Source organism: Lepisosteus oculatus, chromosome 4 (assembly GCF_040954835.1).
Source record: "Lepisosteus oculatus isolate fLepOcu1 chromosome 4, fLepOcu1.hap2, whole genome shotgun sequence".
NCBI lineage: Eukaryota > Metazoa > Chordata > Actinopteri > Semionotiformes > Lepisosteidae > Lepisosteus > Lepisosteus oculatus.
In genome coordinates, this window is record NC_090699.1 from 32172527 (window position 1) to 32198546 (window position 26020).

The following is a 26020-nucleotide window of genomic DNA, read 5'->3' on the forward strand; positions in this document are numbered from 1 at the left end:
TTACATTGTAGCATCTTTCCTTGACGCATTTAAGATGATTTCAAAGACTAAAAGCATCACCATTAACTATTGAGCAGGTTTCCCATCCCCCTTCTTCAATGAAAAGTTTTTTTATCCGTCTAGGAAAGCATATAATAATAATAATAATAATAATAATAATAATAATAATAATAATAAACAGGACCCGTTAATCATTACTGTCTTTAAACTTACATATTACTATAAAAATATTAAGGATGGTCATAATAACTAACAACAATACCAATAAAATATATTGTTAGAAGTAAGAATGTAGTATTTAAAGAGAAATGTTTTTGTCGTTTACAGCTTGGAAATAGCATCTCTCTGTAACTAAAGTCCGCCAGACGTTTACCTGTAGTACCCATCATTGAAATTTAGACATTGTTTTACATAAATATTTTTATTTCCAATAATAACATAGGCTTAATGAGTAAACATCTAGAGTGTGGCTCTTCTCAATGAACCCGGTTCAGTGATTTGTCTTAGGTTTCAATTTCGCTTTGAAAGTTGCCATGTAGATTTGTGAAGAATTCTACCTGGTTCAGTCAACGGCCCCTGTCTTCACATCACATTTAAGGCTTCCCATCTGTTCTTAAACATAAGATTCTTAAGAGTCTGTTCCGTTCGGTGAGTGTATGAAGTTTCTTTTTACACTCATCGGGTCAGGGGAGCATTCCGTAAACTTTCATAAAAATAAAATGTAGGTACCATGTTCAGCAAAATACGTTGTCTCTAATAGCTTACCTCGGTTGGATAGCTGTGTAATAATCTCCATTTGCTTTGTTTCCTCCACATTCGCCATTTGAACAAAATGTGAAGATGTACCGTCCCGGGACGTTGTATTTGATATGTCGTATACAGACACCCTCAGTCTAACACAGGAAGTAAACTCTGTACTCACCTGGGCCGTTCAACATTATCCAAGCCTACGGGACGTGACGTTGGCAAGAATTTCTTGAACTCCAGGTATGCGCAGGTACTACTCAGCTGGGCCAAACTCGAAAATGTTTTTCTTTCTTTGCTATAAAATAAACTCCACTGTTAAACATACTTCGTTTTCCTTTTATGAAACTAATTACAGCTTATATTATTTCTGTATTTAAAATAACATTTTTTTTTTATTTTCGTTTTCATACACAAGACGCAAAGTATTTACTAAACGGTTTTATTTTTTGCCAAAAGCGTAGTGTCTACTAAACTTGTCACGAGTTTTGCTTGCTATGGCCTAAAATCAGTTGTTGTAGGTAGTTTGAGTGACGTCACATCGGATTAAAATGGAGCTGTCAGATTGTGGTGGAGTGCGTTTAAACTCCGAAATATTGATTCCTGACATTACTTAAATTTCCCATGAATGTAATAAATTCACTTTTGTCTGTTGCACGTTTGTTTACGTTATGTCTTTGCATTTTGCAGCTAGTTAAAACAAAACCTATCATCAATCTTAAGCGTCATTAAAAACACTCATTATGAACCTTGGAAGGTTTAGAGGCATCATTCACGATGCATAAATCACATATTTACTTAACATGTACTCTACTAAACATAGCAGTATTCACTTGCTTGAAAAAATGCAGTTCGTTGTTCCCTATAAAATTGTATAGACATTTAATCACTCAATTGCCAGCATGTAACTCCATGAGTATACAAAATCTGAATGAATCAGTTGATGAATCAGTTGTGAGAAACAAAATAAATCATATTTAAAAATGCCATAATTCTATTTTAATATGTATTTATTAACTGTCCAATCATAGGAACCAGATAAATTGAATAATATATTTTATATATACTAAAATTAATGGAGTTATTTGTGGGTGAAATTATACAAGAAATAGCATTCTTGGCTAAACACCCATTTATTTATTCATTATTCACATTTGCATTACTTTATATGCTCCAACTTCAGTAGTGTAATTGGTTCTTTATAAGTGATGCAGAAGCACTCAAGTGTTCTTTAGCAGGGTGCAATAAAAAGGCAGAAAATCGAAAAAGGAAAGTGATGAATGTCTGATCCTTTTTGTCCCGCTTGCACAAGACATATCGGAGATACTATAGTAAATAGCATAATGGAGTTGGAGAAATATTCTAAGAATTTTATTGGTAGTCAAACACAGAACAAAACACAATAGGAAGTATATTGTTCACAGTACACATCACATACAGTGCAGTTATTGTAAACATAATTTAATTTAATCTAGATTGATCACACAATTGTTTCCAGTCACAACAGAAGCCAAAGGACAAAATAAAGATTGTCATCATGAATCAGACTAAATATAAATTCACAGCTAGGAATACAACTAGCAGTGGTGTCAACAGAAATAGGCATCAAATGCATTTCATCCTGTCTTCAAGCTTGTTAAAAATACAGTTTTTGTATATGCTAATCAATTTGCAGAACATTCAGTTAATTACAACTGTATGTTTTTTTAAACACATTATTTAATAGCATAGTATTTAATAGAAAACTATTGAATTTCTGCTATTTGCATGAATCAAGCATTGCCTATTCCTCAATGTTAATCCTGGCTTCAACATAGTCTTAACTGGGCTTTTTATTATGTTTTATATGATGTATGTTTTGACATTTTTTTATATTGTTTTTTATCATGTTTTGATTGGGCTCATGTAAACAAAAAGTATTCTGAAATAAGAAAGTTTTTGATAAAATGGTCAAAAGCACAAGTGAACAGCAAAAGAAGGCCCCATTCAGGCAGGAAAGATCCAAAGAAGACAAAAAGTCTAATTAAAAATCAATTCTGCCTTGCATAGATGCCAAAATACCTGCACTCACTAAAGGCAAACACTCCCTGCATACAAGTAAATCAAATACAGCACACCTGGTTGAAGAGAAAACACTCAGCGCTTTTTATAATACAGACCTGGAATGGCCTTGTTGCATGTCGGGTTTTGTGAAAAACATGCACACATTATTTAACAGAGCAAAACATTAAAGCAACATGTTTCATCAGAGGAGGAATGAATCTTTGCTTTGCTTCAAAATCATTGCATCCAATCTACCTAATTGTAAACCAAGAGGGTGACATCAGAACAGATTTTTCAAGAGGAATAAAACAAGACATAAAACCACATTCATTTTTTACCCTGTCAGGATTGTCTTCTGTTTTCGAACATAACTTCATATTTCAGATTTACCTCTAGATACTTAAAAGTATGCAAATAATCCAGACATTTATTTGAAAGTTATTCAGAAATTTACTACAGCCATTTATTTTTAACAAGGACAATGACAGTACATTGTTTTTAACAAGGACAATGACAATACATTTAAAATGAAACAGGTAAGGTTATTGCTATATGCTCTATTGAAGATCTTAGGCCTTCTCAATGCCTAGCAGCAGACTCCCTGGGGTAGAACTCTGCCAAGGTAGACTGTGGGATTCTCTTCAGCATCTCCTTGGGGAAGATTCGGAGCAACTGCCACCCAATATCTAAAGTTTCGAACACTGTTCTGTTATCATACGGACCTAGGGCAGATCAAAACGCAAAGAATTACTACACTGGCAAAATTACTGAAAATTTCCACCTGACCTTTCCATGACTCATTCTTTGATGACCACAACCGCATATCGGTTTCAGAGAAGGTATCTTGCTCTCTATTGTGTTTTTCTGCAGCAGAGATCAGTCAAGACACGGTTTTACTGAAATTATTTGATCAGTCTTAGTCTTCATGTCAAGGTAAAACATGATTATTTTATCATGTTATTATATACACACTCTTTCAAACCCGCTCTTTCTCCACACTGTCATAATTCAGTGGAAACACATAGACGTATAGGAAATTGACCAACTACATAGCCTTTGGCTCTTCTTATATACTGGGAGTTTCAAATCAGAAAAATACATTTCAATTTGATGAAATTATGAAGAAAAATCTTATGATATTTTGGAAGCACCCTTAAAAATTAAAATATTAATAAGAATCTAATAAGAAATAAAGTGCTGTACTCCTACCCTTTAAAAGTGTAACTATATACAGTATGACTCTGATCCAAGAAAATCTTTCCCTTCAACAGGAGTATGTCAGTATTGGAGGTTATCTGCTTTATACACTCATTAAAAATATTCATGCATTCTACTGACATAGAAAGCAGTAACATTCTTATATACTGTAGTTGCTAATTAACTTCTATATTTTCTAGCAGAAGTAGGCAGAATTTAAGGTGAAGATAAAGTAGCAGCATGTGAACAGGAAAGAGACTGCAGAAAAATCCAAGAAACAAATACAGACAAAAACAGGCAGGAAGTGGATTTAAAGCATTAAAGTGACTAATACTTGCCAATGACACTCACATGAGTAAAACGAGGTCTGCAAACATAATCATTACATTGTCTACCAGACAATCCTTTAGAAAGGACGAGTGTAGCTCTAAACTTACATTTATTTCACAACAGAATTGCAATTTTAACAAAAAATGTCAGAGTGATTAAGGAAATTCAAGTTTCATGCAATGTAGAATTTACTCACTGTACAAGACGATTTCAGTCTATTAGAGGTGAGAGAACCATGACAGGAGACTTGTATTATCTAGTCTGTCACTGATTTCCCCCACACCAATAAATCTTGCAACCTGTCATATTCTTACCCTGAGCAATGAAGTTCTTCTCAAACTTCTGCAGAAATTCCAGATACAGCAGATCATCTGAAGTCAGGGCTTCCTCTCCCACTACAGCCTTCATGGCCTGGACATCCTTGCCAATAGCATAGCAGGCGTACTGCAGAGAAAGGCGTTCAATAAAGCAAAGGCAACAACTGATTTTGTTTTTATTCATGTCAGAAAAATGCACGTGATACATCTTTGAATGGTAGCACTCAAAAGCTGGGTATAGTGCAAGGCCATAAACATTTAAAAAAGTGCCTTCAACAGTGTACTGGTGAGAAAGAAATAAAGAAAATGCCTGTCACATTTAGTTGATTAAGCTTAAACGTGTTTTAGACATCTGTTTCTGTCCTTGAAAGTGTTACTATTGGTTTTATTGTTGTTATATTTGTGATTACAAACTATTTCTACAACGAAATACATCTAGTAACTTTCCCTGCTGATAATATGCCACAGGAATGACCTTGGGTAGAATTGTTGGAATATTTATTTTGCTCAGCTGTAAGGAAGATTCCATTATATACGTTTACAATATATACATTGGCTGTCATGTGGGCTCCAGGTGTCCTTTACTGGGTTATCCAAACACCCCAAGCTCTAAGACTTCCAAGATATTTTCCTTTTTTAATTTCAGGTTCCACAAACCCACAACACCCATGTAAAGTGGGGTTCTCATTGTATGTTGGGGTTAGGGGCAACAAAAGTGCTACAAAAAATATAAGAAACTACTTATATGGGCCGTTTTACGAAGTAGATTTAACAAATTCAACTTAACCCAATACCTGAGTTCAGGCTTACTCCAGTTTCACGAAGGCAATCTCTGGTTTCAGTTGTCATGTTAAATCTTAAGCAATCTGATTAACCACACATTAAGGGGAAGTTAATCAGTAGGCAGTAGGGTTGAACACTGAATTGTGCATCCTCGCCAGCAAAAACCCCAGCAAAAGAACATGTGTCTTAATCCAGTGATCATGCATTACAGCTCCTTATGGAAAACTATGAGGAGGGCAAATCTGCTGTAATAGGGTAGCTTTTGCAAAAGCCAGGGAAGATTTCCGGCAAAGAATTGCCAATAAATTGAATGTGGACAGTAATTATGAAATCAGATTAAATATATTAAGGTAAAACTTCAAAAGAATTGTGTGAACATGCACGTGTTGTCATTACTTATTTGATAACAGAGGAAACTTTCTGATGACCAAAAAAACTGTACATTATGAACTCAGTCTTGCATCTAACCCGCTGTAGGCACACACATGGTGTTTAAAACTTTTGATGGAAATGATTGATTCATTATCATTTGTGTATTCAACGTTCATATGTTTTATGCTAGGCAGGGCCTGATGCTGTGAATTGATTTTCTGTGATCAAAAATAGCTTCCTGTGCAGTCCAGAGCACATATTACGTTAGGAAAGGCTGGAAGATCAAGGTACTGTACATAGCTATAGAGAACAGAAGCTACATGTACACTGGATAGATATATGAGAATATTACTGGCTATTTCACAAAACCCTAGTTTGACAGTATTCACTAATGTAAAAGAACAGGTAATGGGTTTATTCCATGCTGAAAAGAAAAGAAGCTCACACTCAAAGAAGACTCCACTGCCGAAACGTTGTGTTTCCTTTTTTCTCTTTTCAACATGGAATGAACCTTTAACTGTTTCTTTGCAGCCTATGCATGCTGACACAGCTACCTACTTAAACTACTTCACTCATGTAAGGCTGAGAAATGTTACAAATACATGCAAAAACCAGTGCAAACACCACTTTCCTTATTGCATGACACAATGTCTCTTTACCGAATGCCTTTGAGTCAGCAATGCAGTAAAAAAACTGCACCAGTCACAAGGAAATTCAGCCCTGGGCACAGAGTTTGACTTTCTGTTAATGCTGAGCTATAATGAGTAATATGTGTTAACAATATATGGCCTGAAGAGATTGTGAATGTAAAGTATATCCTGTATCTTTTAAATACAAAATATGAACAAACTGTAAAGGGTCTTGGTGATCTCTAAACCTTTAATTCTCTCCGCAAGACTCTTATGTATTATATATTAACTCGATCCCTGAAGAAAGGTGATGTCATTTTTTTGCAGAGGACTGATGGGTCTGTGGGTTGAGCTCTTAACCACTAAGTCAGGCTAACTTTAAATTAACCTGCTTAACTGGGTACAATTCAGTCTTGCTTTGTGAAACCAAAATCCAGACACTTGACAACATATTCACTCAAGTTAGCGAGCTGAGTTATCTTTCTTTGTGAAACTGCCCCATAATGTGGAATTTCCCCTCCAAGTTAAGGGGTGAGGTAAGAATAAGGACTTAATTTATGCAACGTATGTGGGGACAGTTCTCCTATTAGAAACAATGAATTATTGAAGACAAAGGGTAAGGTCTTTAACTCATAACAACCCAAATATATATAAGGACTGATGCAACACTGTACTGTTTGGTCTAGTATACAACAACTTCTGATTTTAAGGAGTTTTGAACAGTATTATTACTTAAGAAAAACTAATTGCAAACCATTGCTATTATGTAGTGTCCAATATGTGACATTTTGAAAACATTTTTGCAAACCTATCACTCATTTCTAATTCTTTTCATTGTAACTTATCACTGAGTGGCACTCTGGTTATAGTTATTTTGTCTTAACCATTAATTTCCTCAATAAGATTGGAGAATGTGCATTGCAAATAATCAGAGTGCATGGTAGCAACAACACCCTGGGCCATCGGCTGCATGATGATTGTTGTCCTCAGTGGCTTAAACATGTTCTTCATGTTTGGGCAAAACTATTAATAATTAATCGTTGTGTGTACATTAGTACTGTCTGAAAGTAAAACAAACGATTTTTCCCCCTTTCAATAGTTTTTAGTGCTGGAGCCAAATAATGAAAAAAACATTCATAGAAATCCTGCTTGGTAATCCAGGCATTCCAATGCAATTCCCATTTTACAGGAAGCCGAGATTTACCAACATTGTGAAGTGCCCAGAGGTTCACTTCTGTACATGAGTGAAAGCTTCAGTTTCTTGTCACCATTGGAGTTGCCTCCTATTTGAAGAGTAAGCTGTACTTTCAAAGCCTCTGGAAACATTTAAGATTAACTGACCTTTATCTCCACATTCTCATCTTCTTAAGGATTATTGATGAGTTTATTCAATGTTTTATCAACTAAAATGGAATTTGTTTTCAACTAAAATGGAAAACAAGTAAAACCCTTTATAGACAAATGTACATTGTATGAAAGCATTACCAGTTATGCAATTTAGCATGCACAGCATCACTCTCTTAAAATACACAGAGAAGCTCTTTACCAGTTGGTTGGAGACATCAGCGTGGTCTTTGCGTGTCATCCCTTCTCCAATAGCTGATTTCATCAGTCGAGACAGAGAAGGCAACACATTGATAGGAGGGTATATCTAAGGGATGTAGATTTAATGTTGGATTTTTAGTTTTTCTATTGTGAACTATTATCTGTTATCATAATTAAATCACATTGTATCTGAACCTTAATATCTGTAATGATTTCATACACACCTTAAAGGTTTTGTGTCCATGTTTGTTTGGACACATGTCAATAAAAAAACATTTGGTATTTAACCTGTTGTTCAGGGATTGGCATAAATAATAAAGTCTGATAAATTCAGCTTATAAAATTGAAAACAGAGAAAAGTATTTATGGAAATATTATATAACTAATGAAACAATGATGACAATACAAAATGTTCTAAAAGTTTTGTGAGTGCTATGTTTTCAAGATCATCTATTCTATCCACATGTTTCTCATCCTTTGGTCTTAAAACCATTCCCTGCTATAATATTAAATAATTTTACTAATTAAAAGGTATTTGTGCTATGAACCTCTTTTTAGAGTAAGTGCTCCTCAAAGGAGGAAGATCTTAAGGAAATGGTCTTGAGATTGAGAAACTCTGATCTATCCTGATCTATCCTTTTTTCGCACATAAAAGACAAACATCTTCCTCCTGTACCACATGAAAAACTTACAACCCAAATGATTCTGCTTAGTTACAGGATTCATCTTGCACACTCACAGCTGAATTTGTCAAGAATAAACACTTTTTGATATGTGATATTTTTATCATTTTTCTAAATTAGAAACAAACCAGGTAGTGAAGAGGAACAATGTCATAATGTACTGTATTAAAAATAAACCATAATAAGAAGCACGGTTTTGTTTCTCCAGAAAACACGAATAAAATCAACAACTGCTACATGTGGGTTTATTTTTACCTGTCTATTGTGCAGCTGTCTGTCAACATAGACCTGTCCTTCAGTGATATAACCCGTCAAGTCAGGAATAGGATGGGTAATATCTGTGAAATAATTGGAATGATAAAGGCCAATTACATAAAAATGCTGTACATAGACTAAAACAAGGACAACAGTATGCAGACATTTGGGGTTTGAAAATATACAGCTATCTTTTCTCATTGGTTATTATGATGTGTATGCTGCTAAAGCACACGAGCATAAATTAAAAGAAGCAGAACTCATTTACTAGAAATGATTCATAAAAGAAGACACAAAAAGCGACATCTAGTTTCAATTTTTATCCAATAAAAAGATAAAATGAATCAAATTATTTTTTGCACTAACAACACAATATAATCAAACTTAATGCAAGATTATTTTATGCTATTAAGTTTAAAATGTGGATAACATTTAACACTTAATGCACTTTTTGGACTTTAAGTTCAGACCAAAACAGTTCCCGGACAACAGTCACAGACTGCTGAGTGGTAAGGAGAGGCACGACTGGTGGTGATCTGACAATTTAGCATTTTCATTACAGATGCCCAAGCCGAAGTGGCACAGCATGGATTGGAACAAACATTTTATCAGGTGAGCCACTTCTGAATGGAGTCTGAATGTCACCTTTAAAATTTCCCGAGAATCCTCATGGCTGGGACAGGACATGGTCATTTTTTGGATGCAGGATGTACTATGCAATGTCAATAAAGTACAATTTTATTTCCTCCACTTCACTTCCTACTTACCATCGTTGGGCATTGTAAGGATTGGGATCTGTGTGATGGAGCCATTTCTGCCCTCAATTCTCCCAGCACGCTCGTAGATTGTGGCCAGGTCGGTGTACATGTAACCTGGGAAGCCTCTTCGACCAGGCACCTCCTCACGGGCTGCTGAAACCTGAAACGAGCAACACGATATCGCAAACTACACTTACAACAAACATGAGGCCAAAAACAATGAGTCACAAAGGTTAATCATGAATTCACCCCAAAATCACTGACTAAAAATTACGACACTGTGATGCCCTAATTTGGAATTCACTAAACAGTTAAAAAATAAACACGTACATCAGCTTTAGCTTAGTTTATGTGCTGCCTATAAAATTAAACTATATTATAAAGTGACAAAGACCAGTTTATTTAGGTGGCCTAAATACAAGATATCTTGCAACGATTTAACAGAATGTTTTGGCTTGTAAGCACGATAAGTTGTCTAGAATTACTAAACAAAGGTTCAGATCTTTTCCACCCACTTTGGGAATTACAGCACTAGACATATGGTGCTTTGCAGAACTATTCAAACCCTTCCCATTGTGTCCAATTTTGTGAAAAAACTATGTATACACATTTTTGTAAACTTAGTATTTTATTCAAAAACAGGACGCTAAAACTGCAGACTTCTGTGGGTATGTCAACAAAAAGAGAAAAAAATGACGTGATTTACATATTCTGGTGGAAGCAAGGTTGCCAGCAATTTTTTCTCATTTGACCACAAAACATTTGTCACATTTGCAGTTTAACTAATCACGTTGTAGCTGTTGTTTTCCGTAATGGCTTCCTTCTTCCCATCCAGCCATACAGGCTAGTTTTAAGTGTTCTGGGTATTGGTAACTGGTGCACATTTTCTCCTATCTCAGCCGCTGAACTCTGCAGCCTTTTCAAAGTTGGCATTGACCTCCAACAGTTGCATACCTCACCAGTTTCCTCCTTGTCTGGCTGCTCAGTTTGGAGGGACAGCCTGATCTATTCAGTGCCTGGGCGATATAATGAACCTTCAATTTCTCACCAATTAAGCAGACTGTGCTCACACAGATATTCAGAGACTTGGATAGTTTTGTACCCTTTTCCTGATCTGTGCTTTCAATGACGTTATACCTGGCGTTTTCTATTTTTCTTTTATACTAATTTTTTACTTCTTAATTTTTGTTTTTTGGTTTGAATGTATGAAGTAGTGTATTAGTGTGTATGTAACAAATATTAATTGTTAATTTAAAGAGTTTCAAGACTAAGGGCTTTAAGGTAAAACGTAAAAATTAAGTAAGAGTCTACATATTTTTGCAAGGCATGTAACTACAAGATTTTCCCATATAAGTTGAGTGAATGAAAACAATACACACACATTAGGAAAGATTCATAGAGTATAGAAAAAACAACAAGTAAGATATCTTAACCAGACAGGCACAAAAAAATACAATCTGTTTTTTATTTTATGTTCACCATACTGTATCTCCATTCTATTCACTTTTGTTTCTGCACTATACTATTACATAAACTATAAGTTTTATTGTAGTCATAAGAAAAAAGGAACAGTTCTTCTCTTAAAATTGAATTAGGTTTCATTAGAGAGCTGTTTAAGGTCTCTTTTGTTTATATTGAAAATTGTTTCCCATTAAATTAATCACTGAGCCTTCTGTAAAATGGGATAGCTTTATTTACATAGGAGATTTGAGTTTTCATTGCTCCTTTTCAGAGGTCTTTTAGTGTGATTCAGCATCAAGAAATTTAGCAACCATGGCAACCTTTGCAATTTTTTAAATAAATCTTTTCAGACAAAAAAGACGTTTTCATAAAAGAAAACCATAATTCAAAGATGCAGGTAAGACAACAAGTATGTTAAAGCCAGTCACAATTAATCAGAAACCAGAAAAGAGAAAATGTATTTTGTAATATGGGATTACTTTGTTGAAACCCTACTGAAAAGTTTACTACACTAAAATATGAAAGAAGGACGTATCATACAGTATATGCTAAATATATACATTAACTTGCTGCATTCAGATTTAAAGTATTAATTTAATAAAAAATATTACAGAAGCAGTCACCAGTTTGATTATGATCATTCTGATTGCATAATACTCCCCTGGATTTTTAATTTAGAACTATAAATGATTTTTTGCATTTTATACCCTCCTAATTGTTCCTAAATGTTCAACTGGTATTGCTCCAGCAATAAACACAGTTCTAGCATGGGGGAGAGGTACAAGGACTGTGAACACTCTCTTCTGACACACCCACTGTCAAGTCTCTCATCATTTAACATGCTGATCCAGTGCTATAAAGCAGAACCTGCACTGACTGGAGGAGTAATGCATTTCCCACTGATAACACTGCAACTTCATAGTGTATGGCACCCAACGAAACAATGTTGTGCAGAATGTAGGAGATACTCAACCTATGTAGCCCAAGTGTCTGTGGCACTTGGCTTTAGAAATATTTTTATCAAGTCATAACATAAGTCAGATACGGGTTAAATCTGCATTCTGATCCTTTCTGATTCTGATTTTTTGCTCATTTTCCGTCACAGTTGTTTGACCTAGTTTTGTTGGTCATCTTGTTCACACCCGTTTCCTAAGTCATCAATATTACAGAAATCAAACTGCATCGAAAATTTTTATAGCAATGCATTTATAAGAAATTACATATACAAGGTATGCAGAATAATTTTAGGATGTACATGCAATAAAATAATTCATTGCTTATTTCTGGGTCATTATAAACTAGAGTGAAGTCTGGTTACAATATGTGATTGTGGAGACAACCTTGGAGTAAGTGAATAGGCTAATAAGTTACATATTATTCCCCCACTGCTCTTTTCAAGTAGGCTTGTCTTGGTTAAAAAACAGACTAAACACTATAGCCCTTTGGAAGAGCTTTTTTAATATAAAGACTCTATACCCAGAATACAAACAAACAATAAGGGCAGCACAACGAAGGTCTGCCAAATGTGCATACATACATTCTTAACTATTTAAAAACACCCACTGTGCCATGTTAGCTACATCAAAACTTGCCCCTGGTGCAACAAAAAGATCATTAGAAAAATAAAGGAAAAGGCACCAAGGTCTGTCTTCATGCAGCACCGTTTGAAAGGTTGTTATTTTATAAAAGCCCTTAATCCAACACTAAACTTAAAAAAATAATGAAACGTTACGATATTTCCAAAGTACTGAAAACGCATTGCAATTTATTTCATAAACAACACAACTGATTTTTTTTTAATGTTTTACTATATGTAGTCAATTCTTTGTCTGTTTTTATATTTGTACTGCTTTTATTTTGAGTCAGCACTGGCTTTCATAAGTAAAGCTTTCTCTGCTGCATTCCTTTATTTATGCATGACAAAAGAAGTATGGTACGTAATTATTACTATAGATTGTGGTTAAAAGACCAGTGTAGGTTTTGCCGCCTGGATTACTGCTCGCAGCAGCAATGGCAAACAGAATGCTGGGATAAACAATTGAAGGTGTAGAAGTGAAATCAAGGGATATTGTTAATGTAAGGAGCACTCATAAGACTTTGAGTTCCATTTGAGGACAATTATTTAAAAATATTATATTAAATATGTGACTTTGTCTCCCTTTTTGCCAGCCTCATTGACAACAAATGTACCAAGACAAAAATCAATCCAAAAGCAAAATGTACTAAGTTGCAACTCAGAGGATGTACTAGTACTTCAAATACTACTGCAGTAGTTGATAAAAGTATTGTGGTATTGACAATAGGTTTATGAATCTGTACAGGCATGCGATCGGTAAAACAAACCATTTAATTACCTCTCTTAAAGCTTCTGCATAGGAGCTCATGTCTGTCAGAATAACCAGTACATGCTTTTCGCATTGGTAGGCCAAGTATTCTGCTGTAGTTAAAGCAAGACGAGGGGTGATAATGCGCTCAATCCTGAAAAAAAGAAAAAAAACAATCCAGACTTATACATAACTTCTGACACGGAATGGATTTCATTGTGTGTAAAAAGTTTCAAGGTACATAACTCAAAATGAAAACTTAAAAGAGCTTTTATTGTCAACGTGACAACTACTTACCACCTTCACAAGACTATAATTTCAAGCCATTAGTGTATACAATTACAATACATGTTTAAAACTACTCATTTCTTTTTTATTTTTTTAAAACCCAGGACTTTACAACACAATATCTTAAGGCACTATTGTGTAAGATCATCAGGCAGAAGAAAACAAAACCCTCTGGATTTTAATGGTAACTTACTCATCTGAAAGGGGTGTGGCATTGTGTCTTTCTCAAGAGTTCAAGTAGTACTGCACTGCAGCTACATACCCTTCTGTTGAGTTTAGCCTCACAGTGGGAAAATAGATGTACATTCGTAATTAAAAAGAGAAAAACAGTACAAATAACATAAAACATGACTGTTCACAGATTCTAAGGTATACCAAACTAGGAAAAGTAATGCAATGACAAATGACCTCAAAAAAGAGAGGACAGTGGATTCAATGTAACCCTGTACTGAAGAAGCAACTTCAACCAAAAAGCAGCAAAAAAACCATCCAGACAAAGTGAGGCAATCAAGAAACTGGCTCCTAAAATCATTGGATACAAATGACATTCAGACAAAACCAAAGAGCTGTGGTGAGGGAACAAAATGCAAGAGCAGGAGGAAGACTAGAGTTGCAGTTACTCACGTAGGATCATTTGCCAGATTTAAGAAGAGGCAGACATTGTCCATGGAGCCATTCTCCTCAAAGTCTGACTTGAAGAAGCGGGCGGTCTCCATGTTTACCTAGGCAGATGCAATAACAGGACTTATTTCCAAGAAAAGTGAAACTAAATCTGTTCGAGGATTTCAAAGATTTGGGATAAGGTCCTTAATCACAGTGCATAGACCATACATTTAATGGTGCTACTCATTTGTGTTCACTCAACATCAAAACACATAAACGTTTCACTGTTGAATCTTTCACCAAAAGTACAGTGACTATAGAAAGTCTACACTTTCCATACACTTTTCTACATGCCAGCAGCCATATCACCCTGCAGCTCAGTGAAGCTCAGCAGGTGTGAGGCTGGTCAGTACCTGGATGGGAGAGCTCCTGGGAAAAAAACAAGGTTGCTGCTGGAAGAGGTGTTAATGGGGCCAGCAGGGGGTGCTCACCCTGAGTTCCCTGTGGGTCCTAATGCCCCAGTATAGTGACGGGGACACTATACTGTAAACAGGCGCCGTCCTTCGGATGAGACATAAAAACCGAGGTCCTGACTCTGGTCAAAATCACAGGGTGTTTCTCGCAAAGAGTAGGGGTCTAACCCCGGCATCCTGGCCAAATTTCCCATAGGCCCTTACCAATCATGGCCTCCTAACAGTCCCCATCTACGAATTGGCTTCATTACTCTGCTCTCCTCCCAACTAATAGCTGATGTGTGGTGAGCGTTCTGGTGCACTATGACTGCCGTCGCATCATCCAGGTGGATGCTCCACATCGGATGTGGTGGAGGGGATCCCCATTACCTGTACAGGGCTTTGAGTGGAGTGTCCAGAAAAGTGCTATATAGGGTTAAGCAATTATTAATTAATATTACACCCCCTTGGACTTTTTCACATTTTATTGTGTTACAGTGTGGTACCATGATGTATTTAACTGAGCATTTTTGCCACTCATCAACACAAAGTATGCTATAATGTCAAAGTAAAAAAAAATCCAGAGATTTTACTAAATGTATTAAAAATAAAAAACAGAAAATAATTACATAAATAACAAATACATCATGGTTCCATACTGTAACAATAAAATGTGAAATTGTCCAAGGGGGATGTAGACTTTCTATAGGCACTGTAAATAGAGAGGCTGTCCACTCTCTTCACTTGTCACTCTTTAAGTATTTTATGCATTAAATGATTGAGCATTACATTGTTCAACACATATTTTCCAGAACTTCATACCAAGACTCTTCAAGTTTTTAATTAAAATTAATTTCATAATAGCAATTGGTTGTTCAATTATAAATGAAGGTAACGGTAATGGAAGACATATGAGAGTAAATCAAAATTTAAAGGATAATTATTGCCTTGATTAGGCATTAATAAGGGCCAATTAATCACACATGCTATAATGCTGCAAGAATAAAAGCATTGCATTATTACTGTGTCATGAATAGGTTGCTCAAATTAGTTTATGTAAAAGGCATTAAATGTTTAATCATCTGGTAAATGAGATAACGTTAAACCAAGGGCAGCAATACCTTTGGGCAGTGTGGGCTCTGGCGTCTAATAGAGTTCACCCTGGCTACCTACCACACAGCAAAGCCCAATCTACCCCAAAAGAACAGACTCCTCTCCACTTACTCCCATAGCCGCAAACACGATGGCAAAGTTGTCCGCACTATAATCCATCACATCTTTGGATTTCTGAACAAGGCCAGCCTGACGACATATCTGTGCAGCAATCTGGGAAGAAAAGAAAAGGCTTGCAAACAAGTTGTTCTTCTCACTTTATAGAACCGGGCAGCCAACTTCAGAAAGGTGCTTCCTCAATTACAATTATGTGTGTTATTCTGCCTGCTGCAAGAAAAATAACAGACACAGCTACCCTCACAAAGGCCTCCGAGACAATCAGAAGGAGAAATGGAAGAAGCACACTAATTATTTTCTCTGTGATACTAATTCACATTCACAAAAAAAAACTGAATTAACTGATTCCCACAGAGCAAATAGAACTGTCAAAAATCGTTTAACTAAAACCATTGAAACCAAAGACAACACTTTCTATTTTCCTCATAAGTCATGTCCCACTTACTATATTTAAAAGGAGAACTGCAACGCTACAAATCAAGCAGGCTTGTGAATACATCTCTTTTAATCAAATAGATTTCCAGGCAGTTTTGCTGACAAATACTACTTACTAAATACTACTGAACTCTGCACATTCGTTTAAACATTTCTGAGACAAAATGTCTGCTCCACATCCTGTACTTATTCATTTGTACATCACATTGCATTAGTCATTACAGTGACTAGTGAGCAAGAAGGGCCACATCATGTTACATTTTGGAACACGAATGCGAGTTAACAACAATGTGGTGACTTAAAGTACTTTCACAAAGTTCACGATTTTGTGCTTTAGTCTAAATTTCTCAAATATTTCTATAACGTCAATGAATTTATTTTGTAACAGAGATGCAATAACCGGAGAAACCAGTTTTCTGAGAAACTGGGACTGCAGTTTAAGCCAAAAATATCTACTGCACAGCTGCTTGACTCTGTAAAACCAAGAGTAAAACTAATGTGTGCATTCAAATGCTAGAGTTAAAAGAGAGGTCTTCAAGAGAATTGTAAAAATGTTGATGACAGTCAGAGAGTCTTTAAAGATTTTGGGTGAGGAGTTCCCAACGTATTTCTTTGTGCAGAACCACATCTACCACCCTTTGTGTGAAGCTCAATCTTCAGGACAGTAATGGCCTTCTGATTAAGAGCTAGAGTACACTCATGCAGTAAGCCCTTAAGACAGCATTGATCTCTACACCAATCACTGCCTTATTTGAGAACAGGTAAACCTTACAGCCCACTCTAGATTTCTGAGGAAGTAGGAAGTAATTACAGAGGAGGAAGGAGCTTAAGGAGAGGTAATAAGGAGTAACAGCAGTCCTGTCACAATGTAGCTTAAGAAGGTTCTGTTCATCCTCATTTTAATATCAGATAGACACCTGTGAAGTGCAGAACCCACAGCAGTAGCATCACTTCTGGTCTGTAAGTAAAAGTAAGTATCATCAGGAATGCAGCAGAATCCAAATCTATGATGTGAAATAATCATCTGAACAGGCAACGTGTAGATATCAAATGATGAAAGTCTCTTCGCTACATGAAAGAGACCTTTAAGGGGAGCATTTCAATTTTACATTAAACGTTTCCTAAAGTGATTTATATTCATCTCACTTTGTCCTTTGTTTAATAAATATGTTTGAGATGACTTCCAAAAACTTCAGATGGTATTAGTTAGTATAGCAAAAAGAAAAAAAAACAGAAGATGACCCACCTTAACCTAATCTACTGTTTTGCTAGTAACACCTTCGCTCAAGGTAGAAATAGTTAAACTAAGGTAGCTACTGTACATTATTTATTTAATAGAAGACAAAACGTCCTCTGCCATCTGCATCATACAATTTCTTTTCCTTAGTAAACAATGAACAGTTTTAAGACTTGGTTCCACATAAAGCCTCATAATCATCAAGTGGACAAAACCTAAGACCACAATACGGTGCAAAATTGAAAAATATGATCTGGAAGACACCTCACACTACCTTGTATTAGCAAACATATTGAGTTAAATATTTTACATTCTACTTTTTGAGTAGAATGTTCTATATTTGTTGTTTTTCTAATTTTGTTTGATAATTATATAAAGAATGCTGTTGTCTTGCTTGTTGTCTTGAGTGAAAAAGATGCACAGATTCCTAAACTCCAGAAAAGTTTTTTTTTTACTAAGTGGTGGAGCACCTCCTATTCCTGCTGTTCTTACTACTGTTATTATATCAAATCACATGAGACACAATATGGAATCTTATTTTATCCGGCAAAGTCACTTTTTGCGTCACTGTAGTTCATTAAACATTTATACTAAATCAGAACATTTTTTTTCAGCTGTTCAATACTACATCAGCTTTTTCACTCATAGCTGAAACAACAAAACCAAACTATATTAATTTTAAACTATTTTATGGGGAGTTCTTAGCTGGTTGCCGTGCACGACAGACATGCTTCTCCTCTAGTTGAGACTGAACGTCTGGGACAGGGATGTATAATGTTATAAAGCAAATAGCTCCAAGACAAGAGGCTCAGAGAAGTCTGCCTACACCTCCTATTCTCCCGCACAGGGTAAATTGCTGGGTTCGTCACCATAAGCTGATACACAAAAAAACAACTGGTGACTCGACATTGGGTGGATTAGCTAACAAAATGTTCTAAATAAAAAAATGAAAAAAAGTTTAAAATACTTATCTTTGGAAATTGATACGTGTAACATTTCATTCTTTCATTTTAAGGTCTGAAGATGCACACTGCATTAAGACATGGATTTAAGGACATGAATTTAAAGTTGAAGAGAAACTTTGAAAACCAGAGATCAAAAAGCACAATTTCCATTCTGCTTTCTCCAGGACAAAGCGATATGGAAAATTCTGCTATAACAGCAGAATGGAGGGAGAATTGAAATGTGATAGAAGAGTGCAAAACTCCCCTCTCCAGAAATCTTGAGCTGGACTGGAGCATGAGAACAATGAGGGGGAAATCTTATGCACTAACATAAAAAAAATCATTACTGTGGGAGAAATTTTGAATTTCTGAAGACCCAAAGCTCAAGGCACCCAGTTGTCATAAAATTAACCTGTTCTGTACACTGTTCTGTAGTACATTTAGCCACACAACAGCAGAAGTCCTTCAGATTAGTAGGGGAGTCGAAGAGACGGTACATTTATCTAGTGCTAATTCCAAAACAGTTATGAGTGAGTGTAAAAAATAGCTGGTTACAATATTCCAATAATACTGGGTATAAAAGAATATTGTGGAGTCCTGGAAGGCTTATAAATATTTCAAGCCCTAAAAACAGTATATACAAATATGCTTTGAAACTTAGCAATGCATTCACTTGAATGTTCACACAAATAGAAATTCTTTCCAAAAGAAATTACCATTACCCAACAATCTAAAATGAGAATGAAAAGCTAGTTAGAGGTAAAATAAGAGAATAATTGGAGAAACAAAAGACCTGTTTCTCAACAGAAGTGCATTTTTAATTAAGTTATTCAATTTAAATAGAGATGGAAGTCAACTAAAAAACAACAAGAACAAAAGAAAGGAAAAGACTGACTTAACCTTGGGAGGTTAATTTCCGATAAAGAAACTCACAAGACAAGGTTAACTGCTTCAGGGAATGACAACTTGGAAAATTAAAAACACACAGCAGAGGTCATGAGCTCTGACACTTAAGAGCTCATAAGTCATATTGTCAATAATCTCTGCTTGGCAAGAATTCAAAGTTAAACCTACTGATTTTCAAAGGGCAAAATGTTAATTGTGTAATTCTTGTTCCCAGAAAGAGACAAGTATCCACCAAAAGATTTTATAAAAATGCCCAGAAGACAGAGGGCTCATTCTAGTGCTGTAGAAAGACCAGTGTGTTCCACTCTTTCTCTACTCCCACACCACTGAAATATAGGGCTAGTACAACATCTGTTCTTCCTCTTCTATTGACAAACTCAAATATGGTTCATCAACCCAAGGAGCTTGCAAGGTACTCTTCTCTTTTAACAGACTTAGAGCTGCTGGGTTACAGCAGAAACCTAACATACCCATTGAAGAGCAGAAACCCTGAGGAACATGTTGGCATAAGTACAGCCAACTCTTAAGACAAAGGCAGCCATAAAGTGACTTTTGGGACCAGACATATCTTTACAGTAAAACTATGTGGAATAGCCTAATTAGCTGTAGTACAGCAGGACAGGAGGCACACTGAAAACAGAGCAAAGCTTCTAATGGAGTGAGCTACCAACTCCTGTGGGGGGGACTATGATCTGCAATCTCAGAGGCAGTAGAAATCGCTTCCATAATCTAGTGGAAAAGGTGCCCTTTGACGGGGCCTTGCCCTACACCCTAGATTTACTGTACTGTATATCAGTAGCTCATCAATATGATGTATTGTTCATGTGTCGCCTAAACAATAGTACGGGTCATAGTAGACAACAGGCTTCCTCAGGGATGAATGATGGAGGACGGAATGCCATCAGCTCTACAACTGTTTAACATTATAGGGGGTGAGTCCTTTTGTAAGGAATCCCATAACAACACCCTAGATTCCTGACCTAAATAAGACAACATAAAATGTAAGGGCATGGATGTCGCTAATTTGTTTTGTGGAGGCGATAGCTAGAACAGTTGCATGCACACGTAAAATGTATATTAGAAAGGCCAAGAGAAAAAGATATATACTGTATGTATATTACAATGAAAAAAGAAGTGTTTTACCATGGGAAAATAAAAATAACAAAATAACATAAAATTACAATGGGATAATAAAAGAAGCTTCTTAATGATTAAAGGGAAATGGAAGACTAGTATTAAGTGAATACTTCATTCAGATGTTTTACAAAGGAAAAAATCAAAAACATAGTTAAGGATGGTAACAAACCATGACCATGGCAGTGACCAAAAGAAGGAGATCATGGGTACAAGCAGTGAAAATATGTTTTTTTCCATACTCTCCATGACAGAGTGAGGAGCTCAGCAATCCTAGAGGACTCCAGAGTAGAGTCGCCACTCCCCTGGATCGAGAGGAGACAGCTGACGTGATTTGGGTATCTGGCGAGGACGCCCACCGGGGGCCTTGCTGGAGGTGCACCAGATACGGCCCACTGGGAAGAGACCCAGGGGCAAACCGAAGACATGCTGGAAGGATTATATTTCTCTGCTGACCTTGGAGCAACTGGGGATCCCCCAGGAGGAGCTGGAGAAAGGGAAGTCTGCTCAGGCTGTTACCACTATGACCCTCACCAGGGGTAAGCAGTTAGACAATGTGTGGATGGAAATCTAAAACATTCCGCAGCCTAAGGAAAGACTATATATTACACAATATTAAACTGTATATAGTTATATATATTCAAGAGTATCACTACAGAAGAGGCAGATGTACTATGGGTGCTAGAAGGTTTTAAGAAAAACAAATCTCTTAAATCTGATGATACAGTATTTTACCACTTGTACTTAAGGAAGCAAGCTTTTATTCATAGACTGTTAACAAAACTACTGATGGAAATGTCCATCCAAAAATAGACAAAACTGAATCAAGTAATCATAAACCAAAAACTATTATGTCTATGATGTGGAAAGTTTACTTAAGAGAATCATCTATATGGAAATAATATCCAAGGGGATAATCAGCATGGATTGAGAAAATCGAATTAAATATTGCTCAACGAAACAGTTATGGGCATATACAGAGCCTATCATGTATTATAGTTAGATTTTCAGAAGGCATTTGATGAAGTTCTTCATAAAAGATTAATTCTCAAATTACAAGCAGTGGACGTGGAAGTAGGGTATGCATTTGTATGTAGAGCTGGGTAATAGAGTATAGAGAACGGATAAATGCTCAAATTAGGAGGTGTAATAAGTGGAGTACCACAGAGGTCTCTATTAGGATCTTCCTAAGTTTGCATTTGCAACTTACATAAGTTCATATCTTGTATGAGTTAACACCTTATATACTATAACGTATGTAACTTATAACTGTTGTACTGTATAAGATAGTGTGAACGAAGTAACAGCTGGAAAGTGAGGTCCCCTAAAAAGCAAGTAGAGATACAGACTTGGCAATGAATTTCTATTATATCATTTGAATGGAACCACATTAAGATCATGTATAGCATATGATACAGGAAATTCGGGTGAAAGTGCACTCTCTTTAAAGCAAATAAAAGGGGCTCAGATGCCGGGAGAACTCAGAACTGTGTGGACTGAGGGAAAGACAGACCTCTGTGCAGTTAGCGTTCTCCAGAACACTCTGTAAACTGACAATGAAGGAGTCCTGAGTCCTGATTTACTGCAACTGTCTCCCACCTTGAGGATGGCAATATAACCCCTTTTTTGTTGCTAGAAATTCAGCACAAACTTCTAAAGCAAACATAAAGAAGCAGTTTACGTGGACTGGGTAAAATATTGATATTTAGAAATCCATTAGCCACCATTAGCTGTAATGTTTGCAAAGCCCAGATGATGCACTTTCACCACATAAAATAACCTTCAGTTGCCACAGATTCTCAAAACAATTAAAACAAGCTATACTGAACGTACTACATTGCACAATGCAGATGTTGACTACAGCTGTTAAATCTTTAATCACAGAACTGGTACAGTTAAGGGTTAGAAACTTGACACCAAAATATGGTCGGCAACCAATTTTTAGAAAATTATGTTGCAAATTTGTAAAAACATTAAAATTATTATTGGTTATATAACACATTTAAGAAATACTAAGAAGCTTTATCGCATCATTACTTAACTCCAACAAGATTTCAAAGCCATTTAGTATATTTTGGATCTCTGTTAATAATTTTTATATTGTATATCCCAGTCAACTTGGATCATGTTTATTTCCTATCTCTCCAAGTATTAGGTGCATATCTAACTTTACTCATTGCAGAGAGGAGCCTCATTCATTATTCCGGCTGGTTTGCACAGCTCACATATCAACCTGCTGTATCACTGAAGTCAAATAAGACTCTGATATCACTTTATTTCACTTTTCCTTAAAACTCAGGAGATGGCAACTACCTACAGACTCATTTTGTATCAAAAGCAGATTGTTGTTCCTTAGCTCAATGCTGATTGGCTGAGTGATGGAGGCCCGGGAAGACAGTGTTCCCCCAGCTGAAGTGAACCCAAGAACAGATGCAAGGGTGGAGACAGAAAAGGTAAAAGAATTCTAATCAATAATTGCTGGGAAGGAATGGCTAATAACCTGTACTTAGGTCTCAGTGGGATATTAGGTAAGTAGTATGAGTTTGGGGTTGTGGTCTTCCTTACACTGTCATTTCCATTAACTCCATTAATGTACTGCATTTCTCTTCAAGGTAGTGCTGGGAACTGACAATCTCAGTCGCAGAGCAGGTACAGCACACACAGCATTTTGTTTCATCCTTCTAGAGTTTCCAATTATAGCGAACATCCTCTCTGAGGCTGAGAGAATGACTATTCTGTTATTCCTTCCTTTTGTCAAATCCCAGCTCTTTAGGGAAGAGGAAAAAAACTATACTCTATGAAAGGTTAATGAGGCTTTACTCCAGATTGAAAGTTTCAGGAATAAAAAAAAAGTAATAGCTAGCTTTTTTAAGGAAAATATGCACATAGCTACCTCTGCTTTACTCCTACTATGGGTCCTTTTTTCCCCAACGGGTGCAGCGTTTCCATGACTCTGCTAACTGTCATGGTATCTGCCCATGTTTCTCGTGATGGTTCTGGTCATTTAAGTCTCACTAAATAGTGGCAAATCTGAGATTTTTAAGCAATATGAGAAGTGAAACAAAGGCAGGTGCCTATGTATCAGAATCTCAAATAATAGGACACAGTCATAGAATGACTCAGAAACAAACGTTTTGAGAAAAAGAAAAAAAGAAAAAGAACTGAACCATTACAAGGATGAGATGGCATGGATACAGCATATCTTAAGGCCACAAACAGGAATAGGGGAAGGTCAGGATTCACTCTTACTCTTTCTCTTTTGATTACTGTTGTAAAGGTAATGACTACCTATTCTAGCAAATACAGTTCCAGTTCGAAATCTGTCAGTACTGAATGCGATAACACAGGGAAGTAAAGTAATTTAGGACTGTCTTTAAAAAAGGCTACAGAGCTTTACATGATGCCCTTCTCTTCCTCAGTACATTTCAGATGAATAAGTGTGTAGTAATTTTATGGGATATCTCTGGTGAAGGAGCCAGTCAGTCAACATTTTAAAAAAAAGCAAGAAACAATTAAATACACACTTTACAATATGTTATACAACAAATCCACACTAAAGTGGCCTTTTACCTCAGCTTGTATATAGTGCTGGGCGATAATTCGATAACGATAATTATCGCGATATAATTTTCCGCAATATAATTTTAACAAAAGTTCGATAAATGTTCGATATATGTTTATGCTTTGCGCATGATATGCGCATGCGCACAAAATACTGTGCGAGTGTGCGTGTGTGTTGCAGACCGGGCAGCTAACGTGGTGTTGTTTACCCACACAGTAGTGGCTGACAGGACTGCAGTTAGAGTGGAGAAATGAGCTACACTGAAGCAAATGTAGTTCTGCCAACGACCAGCTCGAAGGACGATGACATTGTCGACAGAAAAGGTCATTCAACTTTGGTAATTTGGAGATATTTTGGCTTTTTACGATCAGACATAAAACAGAGCACTTTAAACTTTGCAGTCTGTCTGAGCCATATTCTATGTGTGTTTTATCACACTGCAGTATTTAATTTTTCTATTAAGATATTTATTTTGTAAATTTTTACATAAAAAAAGACTTGAATACTCTCTACCTCAGATTTGTTTAATGTTTCTACTGTTTGGCAAGTGTTTGATGTGTTCTTAAAATAAAGAGTTGTTTAATTTACCAATTAACTGTCTGGTTTCTTCAACTTTCACTCAGGAGAAAAAATCTGCCTTTAAACTTGAAAGAAATAATGATTTGACATTTATCGTGATAATTATCGATATCGACTGATTTGAAAATTTTTATCGTGATAATGTTTTTGGCCATATCGCCCAGCCCTACTTGTATACACAGACTCAACTTTATCCGCTTTCTTTAAAAAAATCAACAAAAACTAAAGAATATTAGTTGACAACCAATGTGATTATTAATTATTATTGATTAACCAAATTCGATTCCTAATAGCAAAGGAGCCTAAGTCAATCTTAGCTGAGAATGCACACTAGACACAAGCTTTGGGAAAGCTAGATCTCGATTCCCACTCCTTTTGTTGTTTACATTACTAACTACATCGCCAAAACCAGACTACTCACCTCATTGTGGGGCAAACCTGCTGCTGAGAATATGGGGATCTTCTGGCCTCTAGCAATGCTATTCATGCCATCGATGGCTGAGATGCCCGTCTGAATCATCTCCTCTGGGTAGATTCGGCACTGCGGGTTGATTGGCTGACCTGTAAGGGTCAAAGAAACCATGGAAGGTCAGCTCTTCAAGATGGCAAACATAAAAAAACCCCATAAATTCCTATCTTTTATAAGCACAAATTACTGCCAATAATATTCAAGTGAAAGCTAAATAATCGCTCTATAAAGACACTGATGGCAGAAGGCCAGCAGATTTGAAAGTTTAACACCATAGCTCCTGAAGGTCATGAATAGAGCTTAAGTCTTCACATAATGCCAAACTATAGTCTATTCAACCTACCTATGCTTTTCTGATTGATGATTATAAACAGTTTGAAATTACAAAGCACCACTCATAAAGGAATCTCTGAGCACAACATGCCCTTGGGGTTATGATTTCCGAAAAAGCATCAGTTTAATCAACGGGAAGGACAAGCTTTTCCGTTTATACAGAAATTTACTCTATGAGAGACGTGCCTTACAATGGAACCACAATCAAGGCAAAGGCTTGCATATTCATAAACACTGCACAGGGATATAAGAGTCAAAGTAAAACACATAGAAAGATCTGAGAAAGATGTGCAGAAGACATTAAAACTGGAAGGAAATCCAACTATTTAATTTCACAGAGTCAATAATGAATTTATGCAAAAACACAAAGCACTAAAAAATATTTATTTCCTTATGTCACCAGGTCA

General features: G+C 36.2%; 2 protein-coding genes across 4 annotated transcripts in view; both read right to left on the reverse strand.

Moving 5' to 3' along the window:
• The window catches only part of shtn1 (shootin 1), a 52982-nt gene extending 51916 nt beyond the window's left edge, over positions 1-1066 (reverse strand). For 2 of the 3 annotated variants that reach the window (XM_069189083.1, XM_069189082.1), the window contains exon 1: positions 766-905. In XM_069189083.1, coding sequence (XP_069045184.1) covers positions 766-823 — 58 coding nt within the window. In that variant the 5' untranslated portion in view covers positions 824-905. The other variant, XM_069189084.1, reaches the window with a different exon arrangement.
• A 1034-nt stretch (positions 1067-2100) lies between these two features.
• atp6v1ba (ATPase, H+ transporting, lysosomal, V1 subunit B, member a) overlaps positions 2101-26020 on the reverse strand; it is a 40739-nt gene continuing 16819 nt past the window's right edge. The window contains exons 6-14 of the mRNA XM_006630456.3: positions 25233-25372; positions 16009-16110; positions 14354-14451; positions 13472-13595; positions 9666-9816; positions 8899-8981; positions 7962-8066; positions 4629-4758; positions 2101-3509 (exon numbers count right to left, since the gene is read on the reverse strand). Of these exons, the coding sequence (XP_006630519.1) occupies positions 3367-3509; positions 4629-4758; positions 7962-8066; positions 8899-8981; positions 9666-9816; positions 13472-13595; positions 14354-14451; positions 16009-16110; positions 25233-25372 (1076 nt within the window). The 3' untranslated portion in view covers positions 2101-3366. The remainder of the gene's footprint in view (positions 3510-4628; positions 4759-7961; positions 8067-8898; positions 8982-9665; positions 9817-13471; positions 13596-14353; positions 14452-16008; positions 16111-25232; positions 25373-26020) is intronic.